Source organism: Halictus rubicundus, chromosome 1, assembly GCF_050948215.1.
Source record: "Halictus rubicundus isolate RS-2024b chromosome 1, iyHalRubi1_principal, whole genome shotgun sequence".
Lineage (NCBI taxonomy): Eukaryota > Metazoa > Arthropoda > Insecta > Hymenoptera > Halictidae > Halictus > Halictus rubicundus.
Genome location: NC_135149.1, coordinates 2,338,928 through 2,365,040, shown reverse-complemented (window position 1 = coordinate 2,365,040; position 26,113 = coordinate 2,338,928). Strand labels below are relative to the sequence as shown.

Genomic DNA, 26,113 nt, shown 5'->3' with positions numbered 1-26,113 from the left:
CAGTTTCTCTTCGTATAAAAAATAGCTTGGACCTGGTGGGAAGTAAACTTGAAATACTTCCGGACTGTTAAGGGTTAAAGGGAAAAGAATTAAATAGATCTATTTCATTGAACATACCGGATGATTGGTAACAACCAAAAACGGAAAGGTTCTACAGAAAAAAAATAAGTCGAAATAGGTAAACATAGAACCGCGGTAGAAATAGTGTTGGTTTACAAGTCGTAGTTTAAAAGTGACACTCGTAGCACCGCAAGTATTTTTGTTCCTCCGTGTACAGTATTCTGTGCAACTTTTTTGTAAGTCTTTTATCTGTGCTTGCATAAATGGAAATTTCTAAAATACGTTTTACAGATTCACGTCTATTCACACTCTTACGCGAACGATTGAAAATCGCAGTTATAGGACCGAAATCATCTAAAAAGAGTTTGCCAAAGAAAAGAAGGAAATGCGACCTGCGCGAACAAATCTCCAGGCAGACCTCCTTACGTCATCGAGACATCTCAACACTAATTGAATAATGAAAATCCTACTTGAAATGACCCGAGATAAATATAACATATTTTGTACATTTCTACAATAAATCAAAAAATAAAAAAAGAATTTGCATGTGCAAGATATCTCGGTAACATCCGCAAATACGTAAATGAATACTTTCGCTAACAAAAAAAAAGCTATTCGTCTGTGTGCTCTGTTGTAATTTTTGTGAGAATCTACTACTGAAAAGCTGCCACATTCTACTTCATAAAACGATTGTAATGTTTTATGCTTCTCTTTTAGGCAAACAGCATCACCGTCCCTGCGCTTTACCGTTGCCAATAGCAACTGCTTGTTAGATGCTCCAAGAATTAATTAAACGCATTGATCGTTAATCGTATTACAATCGTGTTGCAAATCAGACATATGTAACGCCCCGATGGACAAGAATTGAAAAAATAAACGGTGCACTCATCGATGCATTTGATGCATCGTAAATTGGAGCCACAGGGACGCAGGAGAGGAATCGGTATAGAGTGTGAGACGAGAATGACCAACGTAGAATCATAATGTAATATATTATTCTTCTTATTATAACACAATATTGCTATCGTTATCATAAACCGTAACAAGTTTTCCTTTCTCCGTCTCTATTCCGCCATCGTTGCCGCGACATCGCGACACTTGATCCACGATCCTCGTCGATCCGATCGCCGAGGTAATAGCATATAGATCGTAATAACGTTATTTTCAGCCGAAATATTAAAAGCTTTCGCGCGTAGAGGCACTGTGTATCGTCGACACGTTTTGATTTTCGCGGAACTCCGGTTTTTCGCGAATCTTGTTTCCCGATCGTGTTACGATCCTTCCCGTTTCCCGCGTCCGCTCCTCGAGCACGAACAAGAACGAGAACGAGAACCAGGCGAGAAACGAGATCGACGAAAACGGCTGTGAGAGTACACGCGAGACACGACGTTTTTGTAAGCGTGAAGCTTGGAATATCGTTAGAAAAGTCGAGCCTTAACATAGAATGGAAAAGGATACGTGTATTCGTCGAAGCGTAAAAAACTGCATAAAAATCCGAGTGAGAAAGAACGCGTCAATCTAGAATCACAGGGCGAATGATCGATCCTTGGTAGACTGGCGGATGTTCACACTTTTTTTTATCGCGAGCATCGAATATATAAGAGAACGCGTTAGAATCTTTTTGCGTTTCATTTTATACCGCAAGGGATCTTTTTTAGTCGACGAAAGAATCGTTTTTCCCTCGTTCACTCTTTTGAGGATTCGCGTAAAGATACGCGCAGTCTGATAGTCGATCGTTCGCCGGTACTACGTTTTCGACTGCCATGGTCGGAGGACCACGGCGAAAGAGGTATGTAAAAATATGATTATCTCGTTCGTCGATAGAGTTAAGGTGCCGCCGTGTCGATTCTATCCGCGTGATTCCTCTTCCATTCTGTTCGCTCCGTTTCGTTTCGGTTCGTTTGTTTGCGTGTTTCGTTTCAATATATTCTTTGTCGTTCGTTCGTGCCGGTTTCGGAAGGGCAGCAAACGAGACACGCTGTGCTGCCTCTCTCGTCTGCGAGCGATCTCTATCCGTTTGATTTGCGCGCGGCTGACTCTTTCCCCGTTGCTCCAGCAAGCAACAGCATATATCATCCTATTAACGATATAATCATGCGTTCAAAAGCGCGGCGCGAGTTGTTCATTGACAAAATTACAAACGGTCATCAACGAAGCGATTCGAACAACAATTTCAGGGCAAAATGACAACGCTGGTTACACGAGCGATGGCTCCAGTGAAGCGGTCGACGTCCGTCGAGCATCCGCTCGGCTCGGTCCTGGTCAGCAGAGTTGGCTGGATGGTATTCGTTCGAGTCGTGGAACTTTTATACACGTTCTAGAAAATAGAGAATTACTCTTTCAGACGTCCACTCATCAGCGATCACGCAGGACGACACCAAACGAGCCCGTGCGCCCGTGTAGACCGTGGATTTTAACTTATTGATGTTATATACAAAATCCGCAGTCTACGCGCACGCGAGCATCTCGTCTAGGTATTAGTAGCTACAACAAGGACATTTCTACTTGCGACGATCAAGCAGCCCAGGGGCACAAACAGGACTCTGGTTTCTAACAAGGAAACACAACCAAATCACATCTGCACACATCGTAAAAGTAGTACAGTCAACCCTCCTGTAACGCGGTGCTCTGATAACTGTTGAGTTCACGCTAGTCTGAAGCACAATATGATTTCCACTAATTCTGAGTTTCTTATAACGAGGTGCGAATTAATCGCGTTACAGGAGGGTTGACTGTACAAGATATTCAACCAAATAGGGTCCTGATCTTTCGAGGGCTGTTCTCACCCGGTCGACACAAACTATAGCCAATACGACAAAGATATATGTTCAACATCTTTCTAACTAGCTGCAAGTGTATGTTCCCTTATAATTACTCAAGCAACCGAACGATTAGTCGGGCAGGCAAGAAAAGAAACAGCTCGTCAACGCAGGAAAGTCAATCATAAGAAACGAGAAATCATGCTCAGCTATCTTTGAACTTCTCGTTGACTTACCCATCCTATTCACTGAGCACTGGCAGTAGGGACCTTACACGAGAATCAAATCAACAGAAAATAGAATTAGCTGGTCGAAACGTTTCACGGACGATCCGAAAAAGATCTCTCGTCCGAAAGAGATCTGATCCGTGGAGATTATTCGATCATTCGCGAGGAAGAAAGAAACGGTTTACTTACAGTTCGATGTTCTGTATGGTGGATGTGGGGCAGGTAGTGTCTACCTTGACGTGACAGTGCTTGTGACACTTCATTTGACAGTCCCTGCACTCGTAGCCCTGTTTGCCCAGCCGTCTCGCCAGTGTTCGTTTACAGACTTCGCATACCGTTCCACTGAAACGCGACGAGCGTTGTTCGGAACGTGTTCCTCCGTTTGATAATTGTAACTACACCTCTGCTTACCCTGACATGTGTTTCGCTATGAACGTGTGATCGTTGAATATGTGAAGCTTGGTACCCTTTTTCCTCCACTTGCTCTTCTGTGCAAGCGACAGAGGTACCAGATAGTGCCTGAAATATACCAAGAACAAAGTTTAGTGGTAGATCTGTTGAATTCGAATGGTTTCGGATGGATAATGAGTAGATTGCGGGTTTTATGGATTTATTTTGCATAAAAATCCATGATTTAATAATGAGACTACAAGCATGTGCTCCTTACTTTTTGATACCGTTCTCAAGGGTCTCCAGAACCAGCGTGGATGCTTCATTGACGTACGTCCTCGTCGACGCTCCGCTTATACCGGAAGCCTCGCTCAGACTGGACCGCCTCGAGTGCTCTTCCCTTCCTGGTATCGATAAACGAGCTATAAAAACCCAAACGAAACCATCGTTTGCACTCCGTTGCGTTAGTCGCACTATGGAAAGTAATAGCGGGAGAAAACCAGCACTGGCAATAGCGTTAACACTTTATGCCACAATCAGGAAAATAATTCAAGATTTTTGAATAACCGAACGATCGATTTGGCCTGTGAATATCTCGCGTAGCAAAAGTCTATCGGTAGACGTCTAGTAGCTAAAGTGTTAAGCATCGTTCTGGTAATTAGCTTCGTTTAGGGCTGCTTAGCAGTAGAGGGAGCACCTCAAGCTTTTGCCTACGTCTACGGCTTGGAAATAAAATGGCAACTACGCTGATGCGAGAAGACCTATTAGCAGGACTGCGCCCGAAATTCCATTGACAGCGGGATTCGAATCGACATCCGCAACACCGACAGCATCCCGCTAACAATACGGGTGATAATACTCACCGAGCGTCACGCACACCGTGCCACAGGTAATTCGTACGCATAACAGACAAGTTCAACTTAAGCTAGTGATGGACCTAGTTCTACGCTACTTGAATTAAGCGATGATTCTGTCCTTCATTTAACTATCTTATCTTCTTACGTTTAGTCTAACTACGGGAAAACTATTGGTTAAGGGATAACACGTAATGTAACCGCCGGATTAAAGAAAAAAAACTTTGATTTTTTGTACCAGATCAACTTTTGCGGCTGTTATTTGTCACGCCCCGGAACCCTCTCTAGAAAAAGTTCTCCTGCACTCAAGAGCGTCTACCACCGACAGTTTTAATGCAAATGACATACAAAAATTTGTTTGTATACTTCGTGGCATGTTTAATAAAAATCTTTAAATAAATATTTGATTAACTTCTTTTTCCCCAAAAAATTCTGAAATTAGGGTTCAAAATCAGGGGGTTATACAGGCGGTACCCCTGAACTCTTCAAGTTCTTTGATTCAATTTGAGCAGTGTACACCTGTGTATGATAAAATATTCGGCAAACACAGCGAAAGGGTTGAGCATCATCATACCGGATCCAGGATCGCGTGCTCTGTCCGCAGATATGGATCTAGAGTGAGGATCCTCGTGATCTAGATCACCCTCCGGCCCCACGGACCTGCTCCTCGTTTTCGATCTCGTCAGTCGCTTCTTTATGGTGCCGAAGAAGTCCCGCCGTTTTCTTCGAGTCCTTCCTCGTTCTGCAACAAATCGAAGATCGTGAAGACTCGATCGGATGAACGTTTACAACTGTGGGTAAAAGGCTCGACGGATGAAGTACCTTCGGAATTGGAGGAATTCGGCGTGCTTTCTGGTCCCGACGTGAGGCTGGTGTCTTTCGTCCCATGCTAAAACGGACACAGTTCGCGTTATCGCCCATACTCTTGTGTTTACGTTTAATCGATACTTTGCAACGTAGGAGTTAATCGACATCGAACATTGAACACGTGGACATTCGAGCACCGAGCATAATTACCTCTGGAGATATCTCCTGCCAGCTGCCGTGTTCCGTGAGGGCGACCTGTCGAATTAGTTAACACACGCCACGCAGCTGACGATTATTAGTGCTCTCGTGATACGGAGGGTTGCGTTCGATTAAAGCTACGGGAGTACAACTATGTCTACGGGGTTCAAATCGCGTGTAATCCGCCGAGTTAGACGTCAGTGGATCGCATGTGTCCGGTCTGTGATTCTAAAGAGCAAAAATCACTTTTGCCTAACTCTGCTGAAGAGACGCTTGGGTACCACGAAATACACTGTCGAAAACTTCTACGGTTGAAGCATAGAAAATTCTTTATGTTAAGAGTCTGTCTTCTCCGAGAAAAATCTACACGAATCATCCATAAAAAGTAAACATACGTTGGACAGTGTGACCGATACCAAGGGTCCGTTGCTGATCTCGCGATAAACTGAATGGAACGTAAAGAAAAATTAGAAAAAAAAAAAGACCCGGGAGAAGATAGCGGACAAATGTGCGAATGTTTCGGCGATTCGAATCGAGGTGGGGGAGGTGTGGACGTGCAGAGTTTATCGCCTTGGATGATGCCATGCAGTGTGTAACGGGTTACCTTAACTACTTGCCGCTCCGGTTGCTGCAAAAGAAAATCGAGAAAAAGATACGGTACAGTTAGTCAAGTACGAGTTAGACGAGAAAAAGGAAAAGTATTGGCTGCCGTTGCGGATCCATCGAAGCGGAGCTTTTATGGAAACACATACCCTCTGCTGGCTGTGGACGATCAAAGTGCCCTTATTCCCGTTGATCTGGCCGGTCCTGTAGGGCGAATCGACGGCGTTCCCGTTGGTCAGATAATCTACGAGAAAGCATAGAGCATGTTTCAAGTTCGATCGGTGGCCTCGTTGGTTCGTGGTCCAAGCGCGTAGAAATGCACTCGCGTGATCGTTCGCGCGATCGTATATGCGAGACGCTTGAACATTGTCCATTGTTTTTCTACGAAGCATCGGCCATTTCGTTTACCAGATAATTTTTCGCGTTTGGCTAGGTCCCGGGCGGTTACGTAAATCGTGATTTACTGTCACCGTCGCTCGTCAAGATTGGTTCTCTGGTAGCCGAAATAACTTTTGAAGGACTGCGTACCGGGAAACATTCCGATCGGGAGGCGAGCGTGAAAAACCATTCAAAATCGTGCTGGGCGTTAAACACGAACGTTAAGGGGCCCATAAACGTGTTACGATTCGTCGCGTCGTGCACGCTTCGCTTGCAGATTTCTAATCGGTCGAAGCGTTACACTGTTTTCTCGAGATTGTATAATTGTTTATTTCAATGTTTAGCGCTCGTATGGGCCGCTTAAGGAAAGAAAGAAGAGGTATGGGGATAGACAAAGAATCTACGCGCTACACGAGAATGTCTACATGCGAGTACAACTGCGCGCGATCACGACGCACAGTGTTTCGACGAAACTGCATATTTTCTGTTCTTATTAACCCTCGGATAGCGGACCTTTCCGACCTCTGTGTATACGGTTGACGATGCTCAGTGGCACTCGTAGTAGCTTTATTAATTTTGTTACACACATATTTTCGAAGATATACGTGCTACAGGTCCATTAGCCTCCCCGTTGTTTTGAAATTTAATTGGATCGAAATTCAAACCTCGGCACCGCCATCCAAGGTTGTAGTGGCCAACGCGATTTTTGAAAATCATTTTTCATGGCTCTACGACACGGAGTGCTAACTCTCGGAACACTGAGCGCCGTTTCGACGACTCTGGCTGAAGAAAACGAGGGCAAGTACGACGGACCAGGTTCGTTTGACGGGCAGGTGACAGACAGAGCAGTATCCTGCGCCGTGAAACAGACGTTGGCACTCGGAGAGAACGGTAGTTCGCGAATGGAAAAACAGCGAACAGTTTTGCGCGTCGGTGTGTGGGAGGAAGTGTACGGACGCGACACTAATCACTATGATTCCACACTCGTGAATAGGAACGCAATGCCTTTCAGATAATGTAATTGGTAATTACCCCCATCGGACTGAACGGTAGAGTCGTACAAGATAAGTGTGCTGTTACCATTGTTGTAATTTAGACTATTGTCGCTGATGAGATTTGTCGTATTGTAGGTACGAGGAGTCGGTGACACCGGCTTTAACGTCTCCTTCACCTTGTAAGGTTTGCTCCCAATTTGAGGCACCTCTGCACCCTCGATGAACAGAAACTGGGAAAAGAGAGAAAGAAAAGAGAGAGAGACAGGGGGTGACGGGGTCTGGAGAGAAAGCGGGTAAACAGAACAACGACCCGGCGACGCAGTGTTCGACGAGGCTTCTTAGGTTTCGCGTCTAGAATCGGGATTCTTATTTACCTCGACAGTCAAGGTGCCGGTGATGTCCTCTTCCTGGTACGGCCGACACTGGAGAGGTATGATCTGCCTCTGACTAGGATTCGCGAGCAACTCGTCCACCCCGACGATTCCCAGACCCAGGAACCTCTGGGACTTGTTCGCGCGGTCGTACACTTCCAGCAGGACCTCGGTGGTGTTCCGGTTCACGTCGCTGAGGTTCAAAAAGTGCCGTCAAACGGTATTCATTTCATCTTTCCTATTGCCTTTAACACTTTCTTGTTGAACCAAACAAAAATTCTAGTCCAAGAACAATGAAGCAGAATATAATTCGAAAAAATTGCAGAAACACGTTGAACGGAACTTACAACAAGAACGCCTCGTCCCACAATGGGTTCCGGGTATCCTTTTTCACCGAGGTCTGATTCTTTTGCGGTGGCTCGTCCAGCTCGACCACGCAGTACGGTTCCGTGGCACCCTGCTCGCCGCCGAGCTCCGACGCTCTCACCACTTTCACTAACAATCTCTTCTCACCTGACACGTACTGACTCTGGGCCGGGGTCGGGGTACGAGTCCGCATCTGCTGGTGACGCATCTGTTGAGCCTGCAGCGAGCCGCTGGACGCGCTCTGCGAATGGAGCAACAAGTTGGATTCGGGTCACCGCACTGGTCTAGGAAATCTTACCATGCTGTCGTAATGCATCGGCACAGAGAAGCCGGGATGGCTGGATGCTTGTTCCCTCCATAGTCGCGGGCAATTCGGGTACTGGAACAGGTTCAGGTGAACGTTGGTCCCTCTCAGAGCGCCGACGACGATCTCCGTGACGACTTCCTGCAGGTGACTTTCGTCGAGGTCCTTCTTGATCGTTCCCACAGCCGCCAGCGAGACTTTCACCTGACGAATCGATTCCGAACAGTGTCAAGGATCGCTCGATAAACTATTCGCTACTTAAACGAACAAACCTCCGGCCAGCCGTCGCATTTCAGGTCAAGAAGAAGCTTCTCGGTGATGCAGATGACGTTCAAACGAGCGCGAAAACGGTTCACGTTGACGCGATAGTGGCTGACCTCTAGCTTGTCCGCCTTGCGGCGGAACGCTTTCATCTGCAGCGCGGGTGTAGCCTCGCAGTCGCACGTGATCGTCTGGAATGAAACGGCAGGCGGCCGTTCTTTATCCAGGCTTAAGCGGTCTCGACGCAGAGATCTCTTATCCCGTGTCGATCGAGGGATTATCGCATACGTACCACATCGTCCTTCGAGTCGCATTCGCAAAATATATTGGAGAGATTGGGTGGATAGGTTTCAGGGAGAACCCGGACAAATTCAACTCCAACCCCATGCTGCAAAACCAGTCGTCGATTAAATCCATGAACTTCTGCTTGCACGCGATTGTCATGCCAGTGCAACTTAACGATACGTTAAAAGGCCATCAACGCTTTACCTATTGGCTGCTTCACTTCCGGCATGTTCATACAAATGACAAATCTAAATCAAATCATTGGACTGTGCTGCTCGAGAGCAGCACAGATTGTACGTTTACGAATGAAACTACCGTCTCGGAGGGTCTTTACAGACAGTGGAATCATCGTTGATCGGTAAAGCGTTAAATGCCTGTTAAAAATTCGATCGAAAAAGACCCGATTTGCAATCACCGCGCGCGCGGCAGCGACTCGTTCGACACAGTTTTTAGCCGTTCATGCACGGTGTAGTGGAATGCTTCGGTTAAATAGGATCACTTGAATGCGAGAAGCTTCTTTTGTACGACGATCGACAAAACGATTGGATGTTTGGACACGAGACGCGCCGTATAGGTCGTGGACTCGGAGCGCGGCCGAGAAAAACAGAGGAGGGAAAAACGGTCGGGGACACGTTAAATGTATTCCAGTCGTAAAAGTCAGCCTCGACGGTGGTCGAGCGCGTGTGCGCGTATCTGTCAGGCAAAGTAAAATTGTCCGACGCCGAGTGGTTGCGACGAGGCAAGACGAGACGAGACGAGACGAGACGAGACGAGACTCGTCGAGTTTCCGTTGGTGCCGCGGCCACCCACGCGCGACCAAAAATTCGCCTCGCCCCTTATCTAGTCCCGCGACTAGCTTGTCTTCGAGCGAGACGGTGCGAGTCGATCGCCGTCTCGACTGGCAGCCGCTGGCTTACCTCGTCGACGGAGTTGGCGGTGAACTGGTTCAGCGAGCCGACCCAGACCGAGAGCACTTCATCGAGGATCGCGGGGTCGGTGTAGAGCCAGACGATGATCTCGTTGACCCAGCGCACCGCGTCCGGATCGGCACCGGTCGCGGTCGGCAGGTTCAGGCTCCTGGAGCTTCTGGCGGGGCTGACCAGAGCGCCGGAAGTCTTCCTGGCGGTAAGACGCTTCCGAACAGGTGGAGTCGGCGGGACATAAGAGCTGGGAGACGCGGAGGGTACGGTGATGCTTCCGGTACCCGCGGATGGGTGGCTTGTGGCGGGTCCACTTCCGGAAGCGGAACCGGTGCCACCGCCACCACCTGCGCCACCCGATGCGGAGGACTTTCCGGCCGACGATCCGCCCGATCCCGAAGATGATGCTGGTTTCTGTTTTCCTAACGAGAGCAACTTGCTGCTGCCGAAGATACCGCCACCACCGCCACCACCACCGCCACCACCACCACCGACACCAACGCTATCACCGTGAACGATATGGCCGTCCTTCGCGGCAATTATCGTACCGGAGGCGGCCTCGTTTAAAACGAACCGATTGTAAACGTATTTGCCGACGCACAACACTACCAGCCCGAACAACATCCAGCCGAATATTAGCATCGATAACGTATCCATGGTCGTGTCACCAGCCGAGTCGAAACTGCATATCAGATCGTCCACCCGCTCGGCCAAGTCGGCCATATTGCCCCATCGTTCGACCAACCAAGTCCAATTGGATTCCAAAAACATTCTTTTCTATTTTCACCCGCGAGCGAACGCGACGCCCCCCCACCAACGACCTATCGCGGGCTATTAATACGCCGCACCTATACCCTGGGCCCCCAGGACTACGGCACTGGCTCCGTCTCGATTTTGACTCGTGCAGCGTCGGCCACGGACGGCCACCGCGGAAAACTCTTTCTTCCGCCGGGTCGGGCCAATCCGTCAACCTCTTCGGTCGCTTCGAACTGCTTTTCCACGCGGTCTTTCTGCTTTCTCGATCTACAAACTGAGAAACAATTGGCAGACTCTCTCTCTCTCTCTCTCTCTCTTTCTCTCTCTCTCTCGTCGACGTTAACTTATCATTTCTTTAACCCATTTGCATCGTTAGCTAAGGTGTGCAAGCTGTTTTCTAGCCGCTATCTATTCGTTACAGCGCGCATATACGCTCAACTTTTCTGCTCGTCATTAACAAAACAAATTGTCTCTTTGACTTCGTAAGCTACAAGTAGTTTCCATTGTTGTCGTTGTTATCGGTAATGACATTAAGTTTCATTCGTCTGAAAGATATGTCCACACTAAAGCAACTAAAAAAGAAGAAGGCAACAACAGATGACTGAAAGTTGCTCGATGTTGCTTCAGTGTGGACATGGCTTTACGATGGAAATGGGTTCATCCCACGTGCACTGTTCGAGTCAATTCAATCCTTTGATTTTAACTGCAATAATTTTTACTGAAATGTATAAACTAATCGAAAAGCTATTGTACGAACGCCGTAATTTCTTGAAAAGAACCGCAAGGATTAACTCTGCTACGGCATACTGGGGTATCTCGGATGCTGACATAATTATCTCTACACTGATTTTTGCTACGTTTGTTCAATACGATCTTGTAATCTTGAACTATACATATTTGCAGATTCGAAATTGAAAACAGTGTGCCTTCGCAGGGTCGATCGTCGAGTAACTCGTCCACTGATTCTTACTCTGTTCAGTTAATCGCATCGATTTGAATCTCCTCGAACGGATCTAATCTCCGCGATTGTCCGCGCTCCAAAAATCGGGCGATTGGCAGGTTGAAAAGCCGTTGATTTCGCAACGCGTCGACCGCGCCTACACGCCGATCCCTCGTTTATTCACGGCAGGCTTGACCATCAACGCTTCTATCCAAGTAACATTCCAGTAGCGTGTAAGTCCGATCTAAATCCAATCTTGATTTCTCGATGAGGTCATCGAGTCGATAAGAATTCAGAGCCGTTCCCACGGTGTCCAGCGATGCTCCGACGTCGACGACGATCCTCATTGCCCCTTCGAGCTGAAACCAGAAGCGCGCTGTGAGGCGATGAACGTGTGCACAATTGGTTTTCACCTTGTCCGGTTGACATACAAATGTTGTCGCCAATTACGGATTATTCCACATTTCTGCTAATCGAGTAGCATAGAAGATGCATACAGTGAAGAGAATTACGGAGAGAACCGACAATGTAAACAACGCTGTGTTACCCAGCCGCAGTGCGTTGCCGATCGATGACTCGATGGTTCTCGCGGAGCGCGATCCGTTCGCTGCTCGCGACGAACGGACAATGAAGCCTCGATAAGCCACGGCGACTTATCACCGGCTCGTGTTCAAGCGTGTTTGCGCACGGTAGAACGAGCGCGAACAGCCGCGCTGACCGCGTGCCGCGTGGATCGCGAGCGGTCCTCGTGCTCGGATCGACGCTGCTGTATCTTACCGATGCTCCGTCACTGTGAGCGTCACGTCATCTTCTATTCATGGAATCCTCTCCTCGACTTTCCCTCTCGGCAGTCTCCTCCGATCCACGATCACTGACTTATCTCGGTCCCCGGTGGTTTCTTCGATCCAGTGTCCCCGCTTTCACGGCAATGGCCCGTTTCTGAAATACGAATCGTTCAGTTTCCGATCGACGGCCGCTGCTCAAAATGATCGCGAGTATCGTTAAAATCGAACAGAACTGTGCGAAGAGGATGAGAGAAGCTAACAGAGTCGTCTATCCACGCGACCAACCCCCGAACCGTTCGGCGGTGACGCAGTCGGTGAGGGTGGCGCGTCGCCGACGCATAATCTCGGCCTCGGATCTGCGACTTGACGAGCGCTCGTATTGTATTGGGACCGTGACGCAGCACACCGTGTTGACGATCGATCGATCCGACTCCGAATCGTAGGTTACCCTGGTCCTCTCCCTGGTAACCAGCGGGGCTAGTTTTTGCGGTCGAGCTCGACGCGACTCTGCGGTTCTCCGACACTCGGTTGTCGCACACGCTGGACCGTGCTCCGCGGGGCGCAAGCGCGCGTGACACACCACGGGTTGCTGCGGATTTACCTTAACAACGTTCGATTCGTCGCTGGTTCCTCCGGAATTCTGCACGAGGCGTCTCTCGGGTGACCTGGTTTCCCTGGGACCGGTGATGGTGGCGACGAGGCGTTTCACGGTCGCAACCGGCCGCGTCCTCGTCGACTTCCGGTTGTTCCGGCCCACGAGGACGTCGACTTCCTTCACAGTAGACCCTGAGGATCGCGTGCGCCGGCCGGCCGGCCGCCTGATCGGCGCCACTTTCTTCCAGCCTCCCCCTTTAATACCCCCTCTAGCCTCTTTCAGCTCCCCTTCGACGATTCCTTCGACCTAAAGGCGGACAAGCCGAGACTAACTGTCGCGCTCCAGATTCTCCGACGGTATCGATCCGGACGCGGTCGCGAAAACACCCGCAGGACGCACCCACGGAACCCAGTCGTAGCACCACGTTGCACCACGCGGCCTTTTAACTCTCTCTCTCTCTCTCTCTCTCTCTCTCTCTCTCTCTCTCTCTCTCTCTTTCTGTCTCCGGTTGTCTTTATGGCAACATGCGCGCGCGCGTGTCTCGGCCACGCGGCCTCTGGAAGGTGCGGCCTCTCCCGATCCTGCGAGCGGAAACAACAAACACCGCTCTGCCTCGCGATCGACCAAACTAGATTCCCCGCTATCCCGCTTCACGCGTCATTCATTTCTCCCCCCGTGCCTTTCTCGCCCATCTGCTCCGCTCCCACCCGTCGTTCCGTTACCTTGCGTCACGCTCTCTGGACGACCGACGACGTGTAATATCGCCGATGTAACCGCGATCGGTCAAAGATCGCCGACGACGATCACGCACGCCGCCGGTTTTCAATGCGATCCCAGCCGAGACGAAATTAGCCTTGCCGTCATCTTTTCCCGTACGTGCTCGCATTTTTAAACTAGACATTCCTCTTTTACCTGTCGTATTAGATCTACTCCGTTGCGATCGTCGATCACGATCAATTCAATTCAGAGAAGACAACCGATGCATTGTAATCGGTGCACCGCGGATCTCTATGCGAAGGAAAAACTTTCCACCTGAATTGCGACAAACTGGAGTGAAATCAAAATTTGATTTCTTTCTTGACACGTTCACCACCAGACGTGATCTCATTTTTTCTCTAACAAATAAAAAATCAAACTACGTTTGTGCATGCGCTCATTTACAATTATAACATATACAGCATGAAATTCGAAGATGTTGTAATATCTCTGTGCCAATGATTGTTTTCATGTTTTATAAAAAGTTTTAAAATTATCCTAATGTTTTTACAGTTTTTAATTACACCTACACCTGTTTTCTACAGCCTTCCATTTTCTAATCTGATGCTCTCATTTTCGGAACGGTCCTCGCATGTAAACTCTTTTATAGAAGAGAGGTGCGAGATCGTTGTCTAAAGTACATAGTTCGAAAATTCTCATGAATCTGACTAGCTCGGCCAGCACTGTATTCGTCGATCGATTCACTGTGGAAGGCAACGCGCGAGTACATTCGTCGATGACTCAACTCTCGCGCGAAACAAATCCCAAGATTTTTCAGTCTGTCCAACAACTAGTTCTACCAGTTTCTCGCTGCTGGTCGAAGTCTCGTGTATTTCCGTACGTTCCACCGGGTCTTACCCGACCCGAGCATGGACCGCTAAAGCAGGTTTAGGAGCAATATTCGCTCCGTGTTGGCCCCGGGGGCGATGCTGATGCTCCGGGGCCAATGACATCGGAGGAAGAAGAGCGTCCCTTGAAGCAGTCTGTTCACGAGTGTGACGACCCGCAGAGTCTAATCGTATTAAAGAAAAAGGAAGGAGACGATTATCTCTGATAGTAGAAAGTTTGAAGCGGTTGCATAAGCGCAGGTGCAATCGGGTCCCGGGACAGGAGCGAACGAAACCGCGCGGCAACATTACACCGGGTGTGTTCGGCGTATACTTTTTATTGTTTCGTCATTCAATTTACATACAAATATTTTCAAGATACGTCTTAAGAAACAGTGTGCTCGGCATCGATTCAAACTCTCTTTCTCTCTCTCCCATTCGCTCCCTCTCGCTCTCAGCGCGCACTAACGCTGCTAAACGTATTTTCTCGTACAAATGTTGTCTCGCGGGTCACGCGATCACTTAAAATACTAGCAAAATAATACGCTACGCGGTTCTGGTGTGCCTCGTCGAGCTCCCCTTCGATGCGTCCGGGATATATTTCCGTTCCGTCGTTGTCGTCGCTCGAGAACAAAGATCCGTCGCCGACACCGATCGACGATCTCGCCTCTGTCGAGTTGTGCATCCGAGCCGCACGCGACAACGATGGTTTCCGGTGGCGAAAAATCATGCCATCCGGCGAGGCGGGTCGCTTCTCGTCGCTCGAGGCTCGACGGAGCGGGTCGGCGCGGATTAACGAAACGTCGACGTGCATTCTCTATTCGAACCATCCGAAGAATGCGAATTGGACAACGCTGTCCCGCGCGAGTAGTCGGCCCAGTCTTCACAGTCGGCGACTATACAATCCCGATGCACTCGAGCCACGCGATCTTTAACCCTCTCGTTATGGGACGTTTTGATGCTCATCGAACGCGTAACTTTTCCGTTGCAGCTTCGCGTTGCAACAATTACAGAATCTCCGATCAAGCTATCTCAAATTAATCCTCCGACAGTATACTTTGACACGGTGTATCAAAATGGACATTGAATCGCTCAATGTCCTGTGGTCAAAGTGAATGTACAATTACATTAGGAACAGCCTGAGAGACTAATGGGTAGACAGCGAATCTTTCTGCAAAATAAAAATTGTCCCCGTCAGCTGCGACACGAACCAAACACAAATTTCCATCTTGTTTTAATAATTTAAAAAAAAATTAAAAAGTACAAATTGGCATCCTTTAGTTCTTCTAATCTTTTTACCGTTTCAAATTTTCCATATAAACGCGTAAAATCCGCAGTCTACTAACAAGTCTGCGACAGGGTGGTTCCAAAAATAAAACTGCAAAAGGTCCTAAAAAACATCGCCACTTGCATGGCCGTAAGGTAAGTCCATCTTCGAAATTTTAATAGTAGACTGGACTAGAGTTATAAAATCGTATAGACGTTTATCATCGTCTACAGTCACCGTTGGTAACGAAATTATTGAACGAACATTGCACAACTACGTTCGTTGACACGCTCAGGACAGCCGCGAGCAAAAGTTTGGCCGAATGCGGTCGTAAAAATGTGAAGCGTAAAGTGTAAAAAGGCGTTGCGTTAAGAATCGATACCGGTCGGTTAATACTGATTTTTTAATATGTATTCACGACTTTCCTCATCTCGGTTCGAGCCGTGCCGAACATGTTAACGCGGAATCGATGCGGTATTGCATCGCTCGTGTGCATCGGTCCTAAGACGTCATCTGCGTCTCGCATCGGGACGCTTCCGTTTCGACGACGCCACGTTTCCGAACGATTTGTTCCGTTTACTTTCTCTCTCTCTCTCTCTCTCTCTCTCTCTCTCTGTGTGTGTCTGTCTGTCTCGTTTCGATGTCGTTCGAGGTAATCCTGCGTAAGAAACGGCGGCGAGACGCGATCAGCGGTCAACGCTTCGCGGTCCATCGACAACACGGCGCATACTACTTCGACGACCTCTGTTATCTCTCATCGACGATACCTCGAATCGCTGGAGACGCAAGCAGGACCGTTGAAACGATGACTAATAGCCTCAATTTTGTATCAGTATCCGTACAGGATGTTTCCGAAGCAAGACGTACACGGCGAAACTCTATGCGAATATACCCATGGTTCTAGGTAGTTTTTATAAAAGTAAAAAATGCAGCGTGAATGTCTTTCGTCGACTGGAAAGCTTCTTGCGGCTAACACACTAAAAGAGAACTACTAATATTAATCTCCGTTGAAACGCTAACAGTCTTTGCGGTTTTAACGATCTACTAAATGCAACGTATCGTCTTAGAAAATATGAACAAACGTACCATCATAGAAAAGTTGTAAATTCCCCGCGAGTATCGTGCTGTGTGCTATAAATGTAAATAACGACATGTGTGGAATTCAATTGTTTTTCTTTATGCAAAATACAAAATCGTGGACATCACACTATTCTAGTAATACTAAATCATACGTGTATCGTACAAGGTTTCGTTCCGCGAATGGAATACTAGTGCTCGCTCGTCCATTTTTTCCCATAAACCGCGCGTAAAATGCACGCGGGGTCTGGCGATAGCGATAGCGATTGGAAACATCCTGCAGAATAGAAAAACGGTTCGAATGGGCCCGCGGATCGCGAAGCGTTGAAACGGGACGTTCGAACATTATAATGCGCGGCTCCCGCGCTCTCGTGCATGTATGTATGTACAGAAGTCGTTGTCTTCGGATAAAAGTAATAGCCGAGACGATAACTATAATCGCGAGTTATCGAAACGGCACGGTCGGTAAATAAAAGTGGAGCAATAATTAGAGCTTGGTCTCGCCTTTCGTCGCCGCTTCTGTGTCATGCACGTGACACGTGAAACAATGCGTCGGGCGCAGCGATTTCTGTCTGTTGTTTCGCCGACACGTAAACCGTTGAACGCACACGTTGCTTCTTTAATGGCCCTGGACGTGGTATGCCTCGCGATTCGATTCAATATGATGCGGTACGACTCTCTCGCTCTCTCTCTCTCTCTCTCTCTCTCTCTCTCATCGGCCCGTCGGTGTCGCTTCTTAAATAATTGCAATCGTAACAAACACTCGTAATACTCGCGCGATAAACTTGCCGTATTAAAATTATCCATCTATGATATATGTATATAAATATACATATATTAAATACAATATAAATGCATCTAATACTAGTCACTTCCCCTCGATCAGCCGTCTCTCGTACCCCGATTTGTACGATCATGCTCTCTTCGCTCTCCGTTCCCCGACAAATCTTCCATCCAACAATTTCATACATTCTCTCTATATCTCTTGGTCTTTCACTCTTCGTTCTCTCTCTCTCTCTCTCTCTCTCTGCCTGTTTCTCGGTCCTCCGCTCGCATCGTTCTCAGCCGGGGCTCATCGCGATGCACCATCATCGTCATCGACGGTCGCGAGTACACACGCTCTTCGTCGCTTATCCTCTAATCGATAGACATCGGACTAGTTTCGTGCGGTTTCTCTGTCGACGAAAATCTTGAATCAAACCCCTCGAATCTCATTTACAAAGTGAATATCTATGTTGCCAATGTATTCCGATACGACGTATCCACGCTTACGATATTCCTTCGGTCGGTTTTTCCATAAAATCTTGCTGCACTCTCGAGGAGGAAACGTGCCGATTGAATCGGTTGCGAAATAGAGGATGTCGGTTAGGAAGTTCTACCGCATCCTCCTCATAGTTCGGAACCGTGTTCTTGCGACTGCGTATCGCTTAATTTTATCTACGCCGGACTGTGTTGGCAACAGACGCTTTGGAAACAGTGTCGATATTTCGATGCGATAGAATAACCATTGTAAAACTTGTCCCGGGAGCTTGCGCTTTAAATCCGCACGAACTTTCCGTTATCTAATGACCGAGGAGTAGTTTTGCAAGGTTGTACCCTCGCTCTGGTACAATCGTTACACATCCCCCGGCATCGTCGGATCACATTCCCGCTTGCAAAGCCGGGGGTAGGAAAATCTGGCGCGTTGGCACGAACTTCGCGCGCGTTCCCCTTATCTCGCATCGCCGAATAATAGTCCGGGAGGTCGATACAGGAAATTGATAACGAATACTGTCATACTGGAAGATCGACGCGGAGAGTCTGGTGCGCGTGGCAACGCGCGATTCGATGGAGTTGGTGGATCGGTGCGAGAACAGAGGGAACAGCGTTCGACGAAGTCGCGGGATCGATCGCGGCCTTGTTAACCGACCGGTTCGTTTCTACGATCGTGAACGCTTTACCGAATCAAATTGTTCGACTTTGTACTAATTCGGATCCAAAGGTACAACCGAATAAACCATCGATTAAATAATAAATAAGGTAAAGGGCTACCGAGACTAAGGTAAAGTCGAGGACGATCGTCTCGGCCGGTTAACAGGCAAAAAAACGCTACGATAATCGAAATAGGTGCGCGTGGAAACTATTACAGGCGAAACGAGGATGGCAGTGTGTGAATACCGCGTGTCCATTCAATGGCCGACAGATGTTATCGCGAAACGCACAAGTCTGACCGTGCGCCTTTAATCGCCGCGGACGTTCCGTTCTGTTCTCCGATTTGCAGTTTTCCTGGTCGACTAGAAGATTGTTGCGTAAAGCGAGATTCAAAATTTAGACCCGCGGATATGCTTAGAATAAAAGACGTCTGTGTTTCGATAATAAATCAGGAGAAACTTGACGAGGTTGATAACCGTGTCAGTTTTTCGAGTTTCAGTCGTTGCGAATCCATCGCGCGAACGTTTCGCGTTCTCTTTCGTTTTTCCCCCCTTTTCGCGACGTTAAAAGTTTGCAATTCACGCGCATCGAGAAACGATGGCGCGTCGTTTACGAAATACCGATAGAAAAAGATATCGCTGCTACACGGAACGATGGGTACCGTTTTTCTCCTTCTGCTCTCTCCCCTTCTGATCGCCTCTAACTTGCTTTTTTCTCTTCTCTCTCTCTCGCTCTCTTCCCCCCCCCCCTCTCCACGTTCTCTAAGTTTCTCGCTGTCCTGTTTAGTTATCATCTTTTTTTTTCACGCAAATCTCTTTGTAGTACTCCTTCGTTCTTTTTTTTTTTGCTGTTTTTTCATTGTTTTGTGTTTTCGTTAATTGCAATAAATGCCAATAAGCCGGTGCAGATCAGCGTATATACGACTATATTATAGGTACATAGAATATATATGAACTGCAACGTTACTCTTCTCACGCTCCATGAGAATCGTACGGGAGACGATAAAAAAATATAAGAACGGAGAATAATATACAATATCAATATCAAACACGATCGTTCAATCGTCGTGCGTTCAGAGTGTGGAATTTCGTTGAGTCGGTTCTGTGTGAAATAGAAAAATCGGTAAAATTTCTAAAACGCTTCGGATGATCGGTGTACGCGTTTCTGCGCGCGCGTCTGTGTGTGTGTGCGTGCGTGTGTGTGTGTGTGTGTATTTGTATATGTGTGAACGAAAACGGTACTCTAACCGTTTCAGGATTCGTTTGATTCGTTCGAAGCCGCGGCAGTCGATCGGTGGACCGCTTCACGTTTTTCACGTATTCTACATGTTCGTCTTGTCTCTCCTCTCTGCCGTTTCTCTTTCGTTTCTTTTTGTTGTCTTTTGTTCGCGTTTCGCGGAACCATTGCGTGTGTCTCTTGGAATGTAACGAGCTGTGCGTATCGATTTCATATGTACACGGAAAGAATAGTCGTGCTGTGTATGTATGTGTGTGTATGTACGAAAAGCGTGAGAAATCAGACTGGATACAGGAATTTCGAGTTTTACAGCCTCGCAATGTGCCGCGTGCAGCGCGGATTCGACGCGTCGACTGCGCTGTCGAGGCGCTTCGAAATTAGCGAAACGCGAGAATGTGCGCGCAGTCGATCGCTCGAATCCCAGTCGAAATCGCGTCTCGGACTAGAGGCATCCTTTTTCAGAAATGATCGCGCGCGCTCGCGTTTGTTCTCGGAGTTGCGCGTCGAATCTCGACCGATATTTACATAAATTAATTAATCGCGGGTGTCCTCGATCGGCGAGGCGTGGGTGAGGGATGGATCGACGCGTTTCTACGATGATGAACGATTACGTTCATAGTGATCGATTTCGGCGATCCCACCGAAGACAGTGCACGCGTTCTCGAACGTGGTAGCATCCAACTACCGAGCGGTTCATGACCAAAAATTGTCTGTTGTGCGTCGAATTGGCAGAATTAGAATCGATTTCTTTTTTTCTTTTTGTTTTGTTTTGTTTTGTTATCCATAATGGAACGTCGCTTACCATCGGTCTAGTAAACAACGAAAGGGTACGGTTTTTACTTAGAATGCTAGGCTAGATAATAATGTACTTACGCACGAACGTGCTTGATATACACGGGGTATAAGTCCGCTTCACTCTCGCGAATACGTAGTAAAAAAACCTGTGTTGCGCGCGCGGCCATCGACACGATCGTTTCGGTTGTCCGACCAACGCGATACATTGTTCTCTCTCTCTTTCGCTCTCTCCCTCTCTCTTCTCCCATTATCGCTTTCCTCGAGTCTGGCCCGGCGTCGCGTCTTTATCTTCTGCTCAGCTCCGCTCTCACAGCTAGAAACGTTCAAGAACAAAAGCCCGATAAGCAACTTCGCTGTAGCGAAACGACAAAAACAAGACTGCTAGGATCGAAAAAAAAAGAAGAAATGGTTAGATCATCCGATCTCTCGGGTCGCTTACCGTCCACGATCTCCTGCTTCATCTTCTGGAATTCTTTGCGCACTTCCTTGATGATCTCCGCTTTGAATGCCTCCATTTCTTGAACGGTGAGCACGGCTCCGTCGTTCACACCGTTCACTTTCAGCAAAGTGTCCTCGGACGCGGATCCGAACCTCTTGCGAACCGATTTCGGCGATTCGGCACCGTTCGAGAATTTATTGTTCGATGAATTGTTCTTGTCCCAAGACTTCTTATCGGGCGAGCTTTCCGGTTCCTGTCGGTGCGAAACGAAGCACGTGAGGTTGCACGACAAACATTCTATTAATATTAGCACTACTAAATCGTAACAGAGAACGACAAGATGTACCTGCGGTTGCTCGGGCTGCTTTTTCTCGACGGCGGCTCGTCTTCGCGCCAGAGTTTTTGCCATCTCGTCCATCATGGAAGCCATACTGCCACCTCCTCCTCTGCCCAACGTACCGTAATTTCCACCGCCTCCGGTATTGCCGCTGTTGTTGCTATTCGAACCGCTGCTATTCTCCACGGTTTGCTGCGCCGCCTGAAACCATGCGACAAATGATCAGCCAAAGAATACATTAACTGGATATAACACTGAATAAAACAAAAAGTAACTGGATATAAATCGCCAATCCAGGCAAACGCGAACCTGCTTCTTCTTCAAACGAGCCGCTTGAAGAGCAGCAGCCAACGAGTTGGCGTCCGGCGGTGGATCCGCGTTGTTGTTGTTGGAACTCATTGACCCGGTAGAACCGGGAGGGTTAAGGCTGATGGCGTTCGCGTTTGGCACGGGTGGCGGAGGAGGTGGTGGAGGTGCAGCGGGACCGGTCAACGGTACCATGGGCGGCGGTTGGGGACCACCGCTGCCAACAGGCCCGTAAACGTTCGAATTAACTGTCGGCCCGTGGATTCCACTAGTAGCGGAGGCTGCACCGCCTCCACCGCCGGCGCTACCGCTGTTGTACTGATTCACGGAGTTCGCGGGTGTTCCATAGGGATTTGTGGCATTCGACGCGGCTTGCACTTGACCGGTTCCGTACTGTGGCTGTGCCTGGGACACGACACTGTACTGCGACTGGCTCTGTACTGGCTGGCCAACGTTCACGCCAGTCCCAACGCCGACGCCGACACCGACCACGTACTGCCCCCCGGTCGTTGCTGCTCCACTACTGGCGTACTGACCGATCGAATTCCCACTCGCGTATTGGTTTCCACCGCCACCTCCACTGCCTCCACCACCGGCCCCGCTTCCGCCACCGTACTGACTCGTTTGACCCGGCTGTCCACTCGAGTACGCGTTTGCGATCTGGCCGTTGTTGCCGTAGAAGTTGTTCTGATTCCCGGAGGAATACTGACAAGGACTCTGACCGACCACCGAGGCGGTCGCGTACTGATTACTGTTCGCCGCGGCGTTGTACTGATTTCCCTGCCCGCTCCCGTAGATCGACTGAGCCTGCGCTTGGCTCGGCAAGTTCGTCTGAGACGATGGCGACTGCGCGTACTGATTCATCATCATCGGAGGCGGCGGTACAGGTGCGTTAAAGTTCATCATCACCGGCGGACACGGCGGCACCGAGCTCGGCATCGGAGGCTGAGGAGGTGGGACCGGAGGAGCACCGCCGCTCGACATTTGTCCCGCCCCCGTTCCTAAGCCGCCGACCGGCTGAATCGACTGCATCATGGATTGCTGTGGTTGCGGTGCAGGCGGTGCCGAAGAAGTTCTGTGGTGACCGGATTGCTGTTGCGGCGGCGGCTGCTGCTGCAACGGTGGTTGCTGTGACTGCTGCGTTTGATGTTGCTGTTGTTGCGGCTGTTGCTGAGGCAGTGGAGGGGCTGCCGGTTGTTGTTGCTGAGGTTGTGGTTGCGGCTGTTGCACTTGAACTTGTTGGGGTGGTTGTTGTTGTTGCTGTTGTTGCGGCGTTTGTTGTTGTTGTTGTTGCTGCTGCTGTTGCTGTTGACTACCCAGAGGACAACTTGGAGATATTGCGTTCGGACTACCGGTTGCTGCAAAGAGAATGAGGTTTTCATGATGGTCCCGAGGTCGGTTCTTCTGACTTCCACTTAACCGTACGGTGAAACGTGATAGATACAATACCCTGACTTTGCTGAGACATTCTGCGCTCCTGGATTATCGCCACGTCCTCCCTGGTCATAGTTCTGTAAACCAGTAAAAAATCTTAGTCACATTGCATAATAAATTCTGGGAAATTGTAATATTGCGAACCTGTAGCCCATGTCTTCGTCGTATTGAGCGTTGCCCTGTTGTTGTTGCTGGAAAACGGGTTGCTGTTGCGTGGTGGGGCCAACCGCGGGAGCAAGACTTCTCGATATGTTGCTTCCATTGCTGAGCACCTGTAGAAAGAACCGTAAAAATCGATGAACGTAGAACGAAATACTTTGGCAAAGGATTGCTGGTATTTCTCTCTGTTTAGCTCACATCGAGCGCTTGCAGCATGGCCCTGGCGAACGCGTCGGCGTCATCCTTGCTGGAGAAATTCAGGCCGTACACTTGCTTGTTGTCCCTCCATTGGTGAAACGTGACCGTCGCTTGATTATACTTGAGCCCTTTGAGGATCGCGCAGTTGATGACGATCTCGTGATCCTGCAGCTTCCTGCCGACCACACGAAACGTGTTGTTCACCAGATGATGGTACAACTGGACCTTGGAAAGCCCCGAAGAGCTGCCGCTCGGCACCCATTTCTTGTTGACGTCGTCGTACACCATTACCGACGCACGAGCGGACGATATGCTCACTTCGCTGAAACAGAGGGGGAAACAAAAGGAGCATTAGAAAATTCGTCCTCGAGTCGCGACGGCTTCGAGATTTCGTTACCACGATTGGTAGTCCCCTCGTCGCGGTATTAAGCGCTGGCTATCGCGGGAATGTCGCTTGGAAATCATCGTGTGTTAGAGAGAGCTTTCGAGAAGAACTCGCAGGAAATGATTCTCGCAGCCACGGTACAGCACGGCACGGCACGGCACGGTCTCAAGGATGATGAACCGATTCGCGTGTTCTCGCAACGGCGGAAGAACCAGCGGATTCCATCGAGCACGGTGTTACGCTCGATGTCACTTTCACCGTGCCACGGGCCACGGGCCGAGTTGGACGGATTGCTCGCGAAACCAGAACAGAACCGAGCGGAATACGAAAAGATACTGACCACTTCCTCCTCTGCCACAACAGCCAGCCAGGAACAGGCTGGCGTTACGATAACGAGCAGAGTAATATACACGGAACAACCAACCATTTTTAGCCGTGCGCATCCCGATTCCTTCCGCTAGATTTTCCCCTCCACCGGTGAACGTTTCTCGGAACGGTTTTCCCCGGAATTGCTAACTGCAAATTTCGGTTATCAGAAGTCCTGGCGCGTTCGTCGCAGACTCGGCGACCACCAAAATTAGATAAGACCAAAGCGACTCCTTTTCAACGGTATAACAACTGAGAATTTATTTCTGCGGCTGAAATAAATACATGTAAGACGCGATTCGAAATTGCCACCGGGATGCATCGCGAAATAAGCTCACGCGAGTGCTCGCAGCTGCGAGGCTGTCTGTGGTGTCGTTTTGGGGCAGATTTTAACACCTTCTCGTGACGGGGCGATGATTTACTGAATCCTTTTTATCTACAAACTGATTTACAGCTGTAGAAATACGCGCCATATTCGTTTGACGCATTTTCGCGTGATCCGCAACAGATGAAAGTATCCCACTTAACGCCTTACCGAGTCATATTCATAAGATGTTACAATGACCTCGTATTGCGACCAGCTCTGGCGTAGTTCTGTCTAAACTGTAACTGTATACAAGCATTGCACAATAACACGGTCATAATAACAATAAATTCTTGAATGATATCAGGAAAGATGTTGGATCATCGTTGTTGACAAACAAAATATCAAATTGTACTATTCCTACGTGTCCCGAAATTAGTAGACCGAAGACTCGGAGGATCACGATTACAACAATCTGGCGGCCCGCCAACATACATTGTATACGCGGTGGCGACCTTCCTCCGGAAGCCGCAGAGAAATGCGCGAAAATCGGTTCTGAGGGCGGTCATCGTTTGTTAAACAATCGACTGGCGACAGTAAAAATTGGACTGTCGAAGGTATGCGATCGAACATTCGCTCGCGAGCATCGGTCCAGGACGGTCGACGGTCCACGCGAGTAAAGACGTATACGAGCGAACAAAGTTTCATTTACTTCACCCGTTACCCACAAACAAGTTCATAAATAGAACGATGCGCGTCTATCTATTTTATCTGCTGGATGTAGAAATTTCTATTGAACTTTTTCTCTCTCTTTGTATCGCAACAATAAAGATACAAGTGTGCCATGGAAGCGCGTAATCTAAGGTATTTCGTGTAATCGCTTGAACCAGATATGAATCACTCTACACAGGAAGAACGAGAAATCAGTGAATCAGAAATCGACGCGCTATTATCGGGGAATTTCAATGACAGCACCGATTACGAGGTTTTTTTTTCGAATACCGGAAGCACCCGGGCGAAATTGTCGTGCAATCACAAAGATAATCTTTAAGTGACAGCATAATTGCGAAACGCACGCGCCTGCGTAAGAATGGACGCTTCGCCGGACATAAACAAACGAGTGACATACAATTTTTCGGCGTTGTATTTCCATCCGGCGGTCTGGCTGGTTCGCGTACCGCAAACTGCAACTGATGCAGGCGCCACGTAAAAAGCACGCGGAACGAGCAAAGAGAAGATGAAGCACGGTTTCAGTTTTGGGATACGCGTAAAGACTTCGGAACGCGAAGCGCGAGACACGATGTGCAGGACTTAACCGAGAAACACCGAGTTTCCAATTCAAACTTATCAATCGACGTTTTACCGTAATATTTTTTAAACGTCAATACCACAAATCGAAAGACTGTACACTCGTCGTTGCAACGACACGCGTAGACACACCTACGAACTTAGACGTTTTTTT

General features: G+C 48.6%; 2 protein-coding genes across 10 annotated transcripts; both read right to left on the bottom strand.

Annotated features, from left to right (window-relative positions):
* Positions 1 to 1,033: 1,033 nt before the first annotated feature.
* On the bottom strand, positions 1,034 to 13,313 carry LOC143365746 (uncharacterized). 9 transcript variants are annotated; one of them, XM_076806258.1, is made up of 20 exons: positions 12,861 to 13,313; positions 12,252 to 12,413; positions 11,505 to 11,833; positions 9,776 to 10,801; positions 8,866 to 8,961; positions 8,585 to 8,764; positions 8,307 to 8,516; positions 7,990 to 8,249; positions 7,646 to 7,835; positions 7,309 to 7,501; positions 6,048 to 6,142; positions 5,900 to 5,923; positions 5,308 to 5,352; positions 5,113 to 5,179; positions 4,865 to 5,032; positions 3,714 to 3,858; positions 3,458 to 3,565; positions 3,236 to 3,388; positions 3,056 to 3,088; positions 1,034 to 2,377 (listed from the first exon to the last, which is right to left on the bottom strand). In XM_076806258.1, exons 4-19 carry the CDS (start codon positions 10,547 to 10,549, stop codon positions 3,061 to 3,063), a joined length of 2,736 nt encoding a protein of 911 aa, XP_076662373.1. In that variant the 5' UTR covers positions 10,550 to 10,801; positions 11,505 to 11,833; positions 12,252 to 12,413; positions 12,861 to 13,313; the 3' UTR covers positions 1,034 to 2,377; positions 3,056 to 3,060. The 9 variants fall into 9 exon arrangements, with proteins under 9 accessions (XP_076662373.1, XP_076662337.1, XP_076662329.1 ...); XM_076806222.1 differs by lacking the exon at positions 3,056 to 3,088 and having other exon boundaries at positions 9,776 to 10,808; XM_076806214.1 differs by lacking the exon at positions 3,056 to 3,088.
* Positions 13,314 to 14,759: 1,446 nt separating this feature from the next.
* On the bottom strand, positions 14,760 to 25,078 carry Ena (ENAH actin regulator enabled). Its single transcript, XM_076806445.1, has 8 exons — positions 23,994 to 25,078; positions 23,597 to 23,918; positions 23,384 to 23,511; positions 23,255 to 23,316; positions 21,809 to 23,163; positions 21,509 to 21,700; positions 21,163 to 21,415; positions 14,760 to 21,036 (listed from the first exon to the last, which is right to left on the bottom strand). The coding sequence occupies exons 1-8, from the start codon at positions 24,059 to 24,061 to the stop codon at positions 21,008 to 21,010; spliced, it is 2,409 nt and encodes an 802-aa protein (XP_076662560.1). The 5' UTR covers positions 24,062 to 25,078; the 3' UTR covers positions 14,760 to 21,007.
* Positions 25,079 to 26,113: the final 1,035 nt, after the last annotated feature.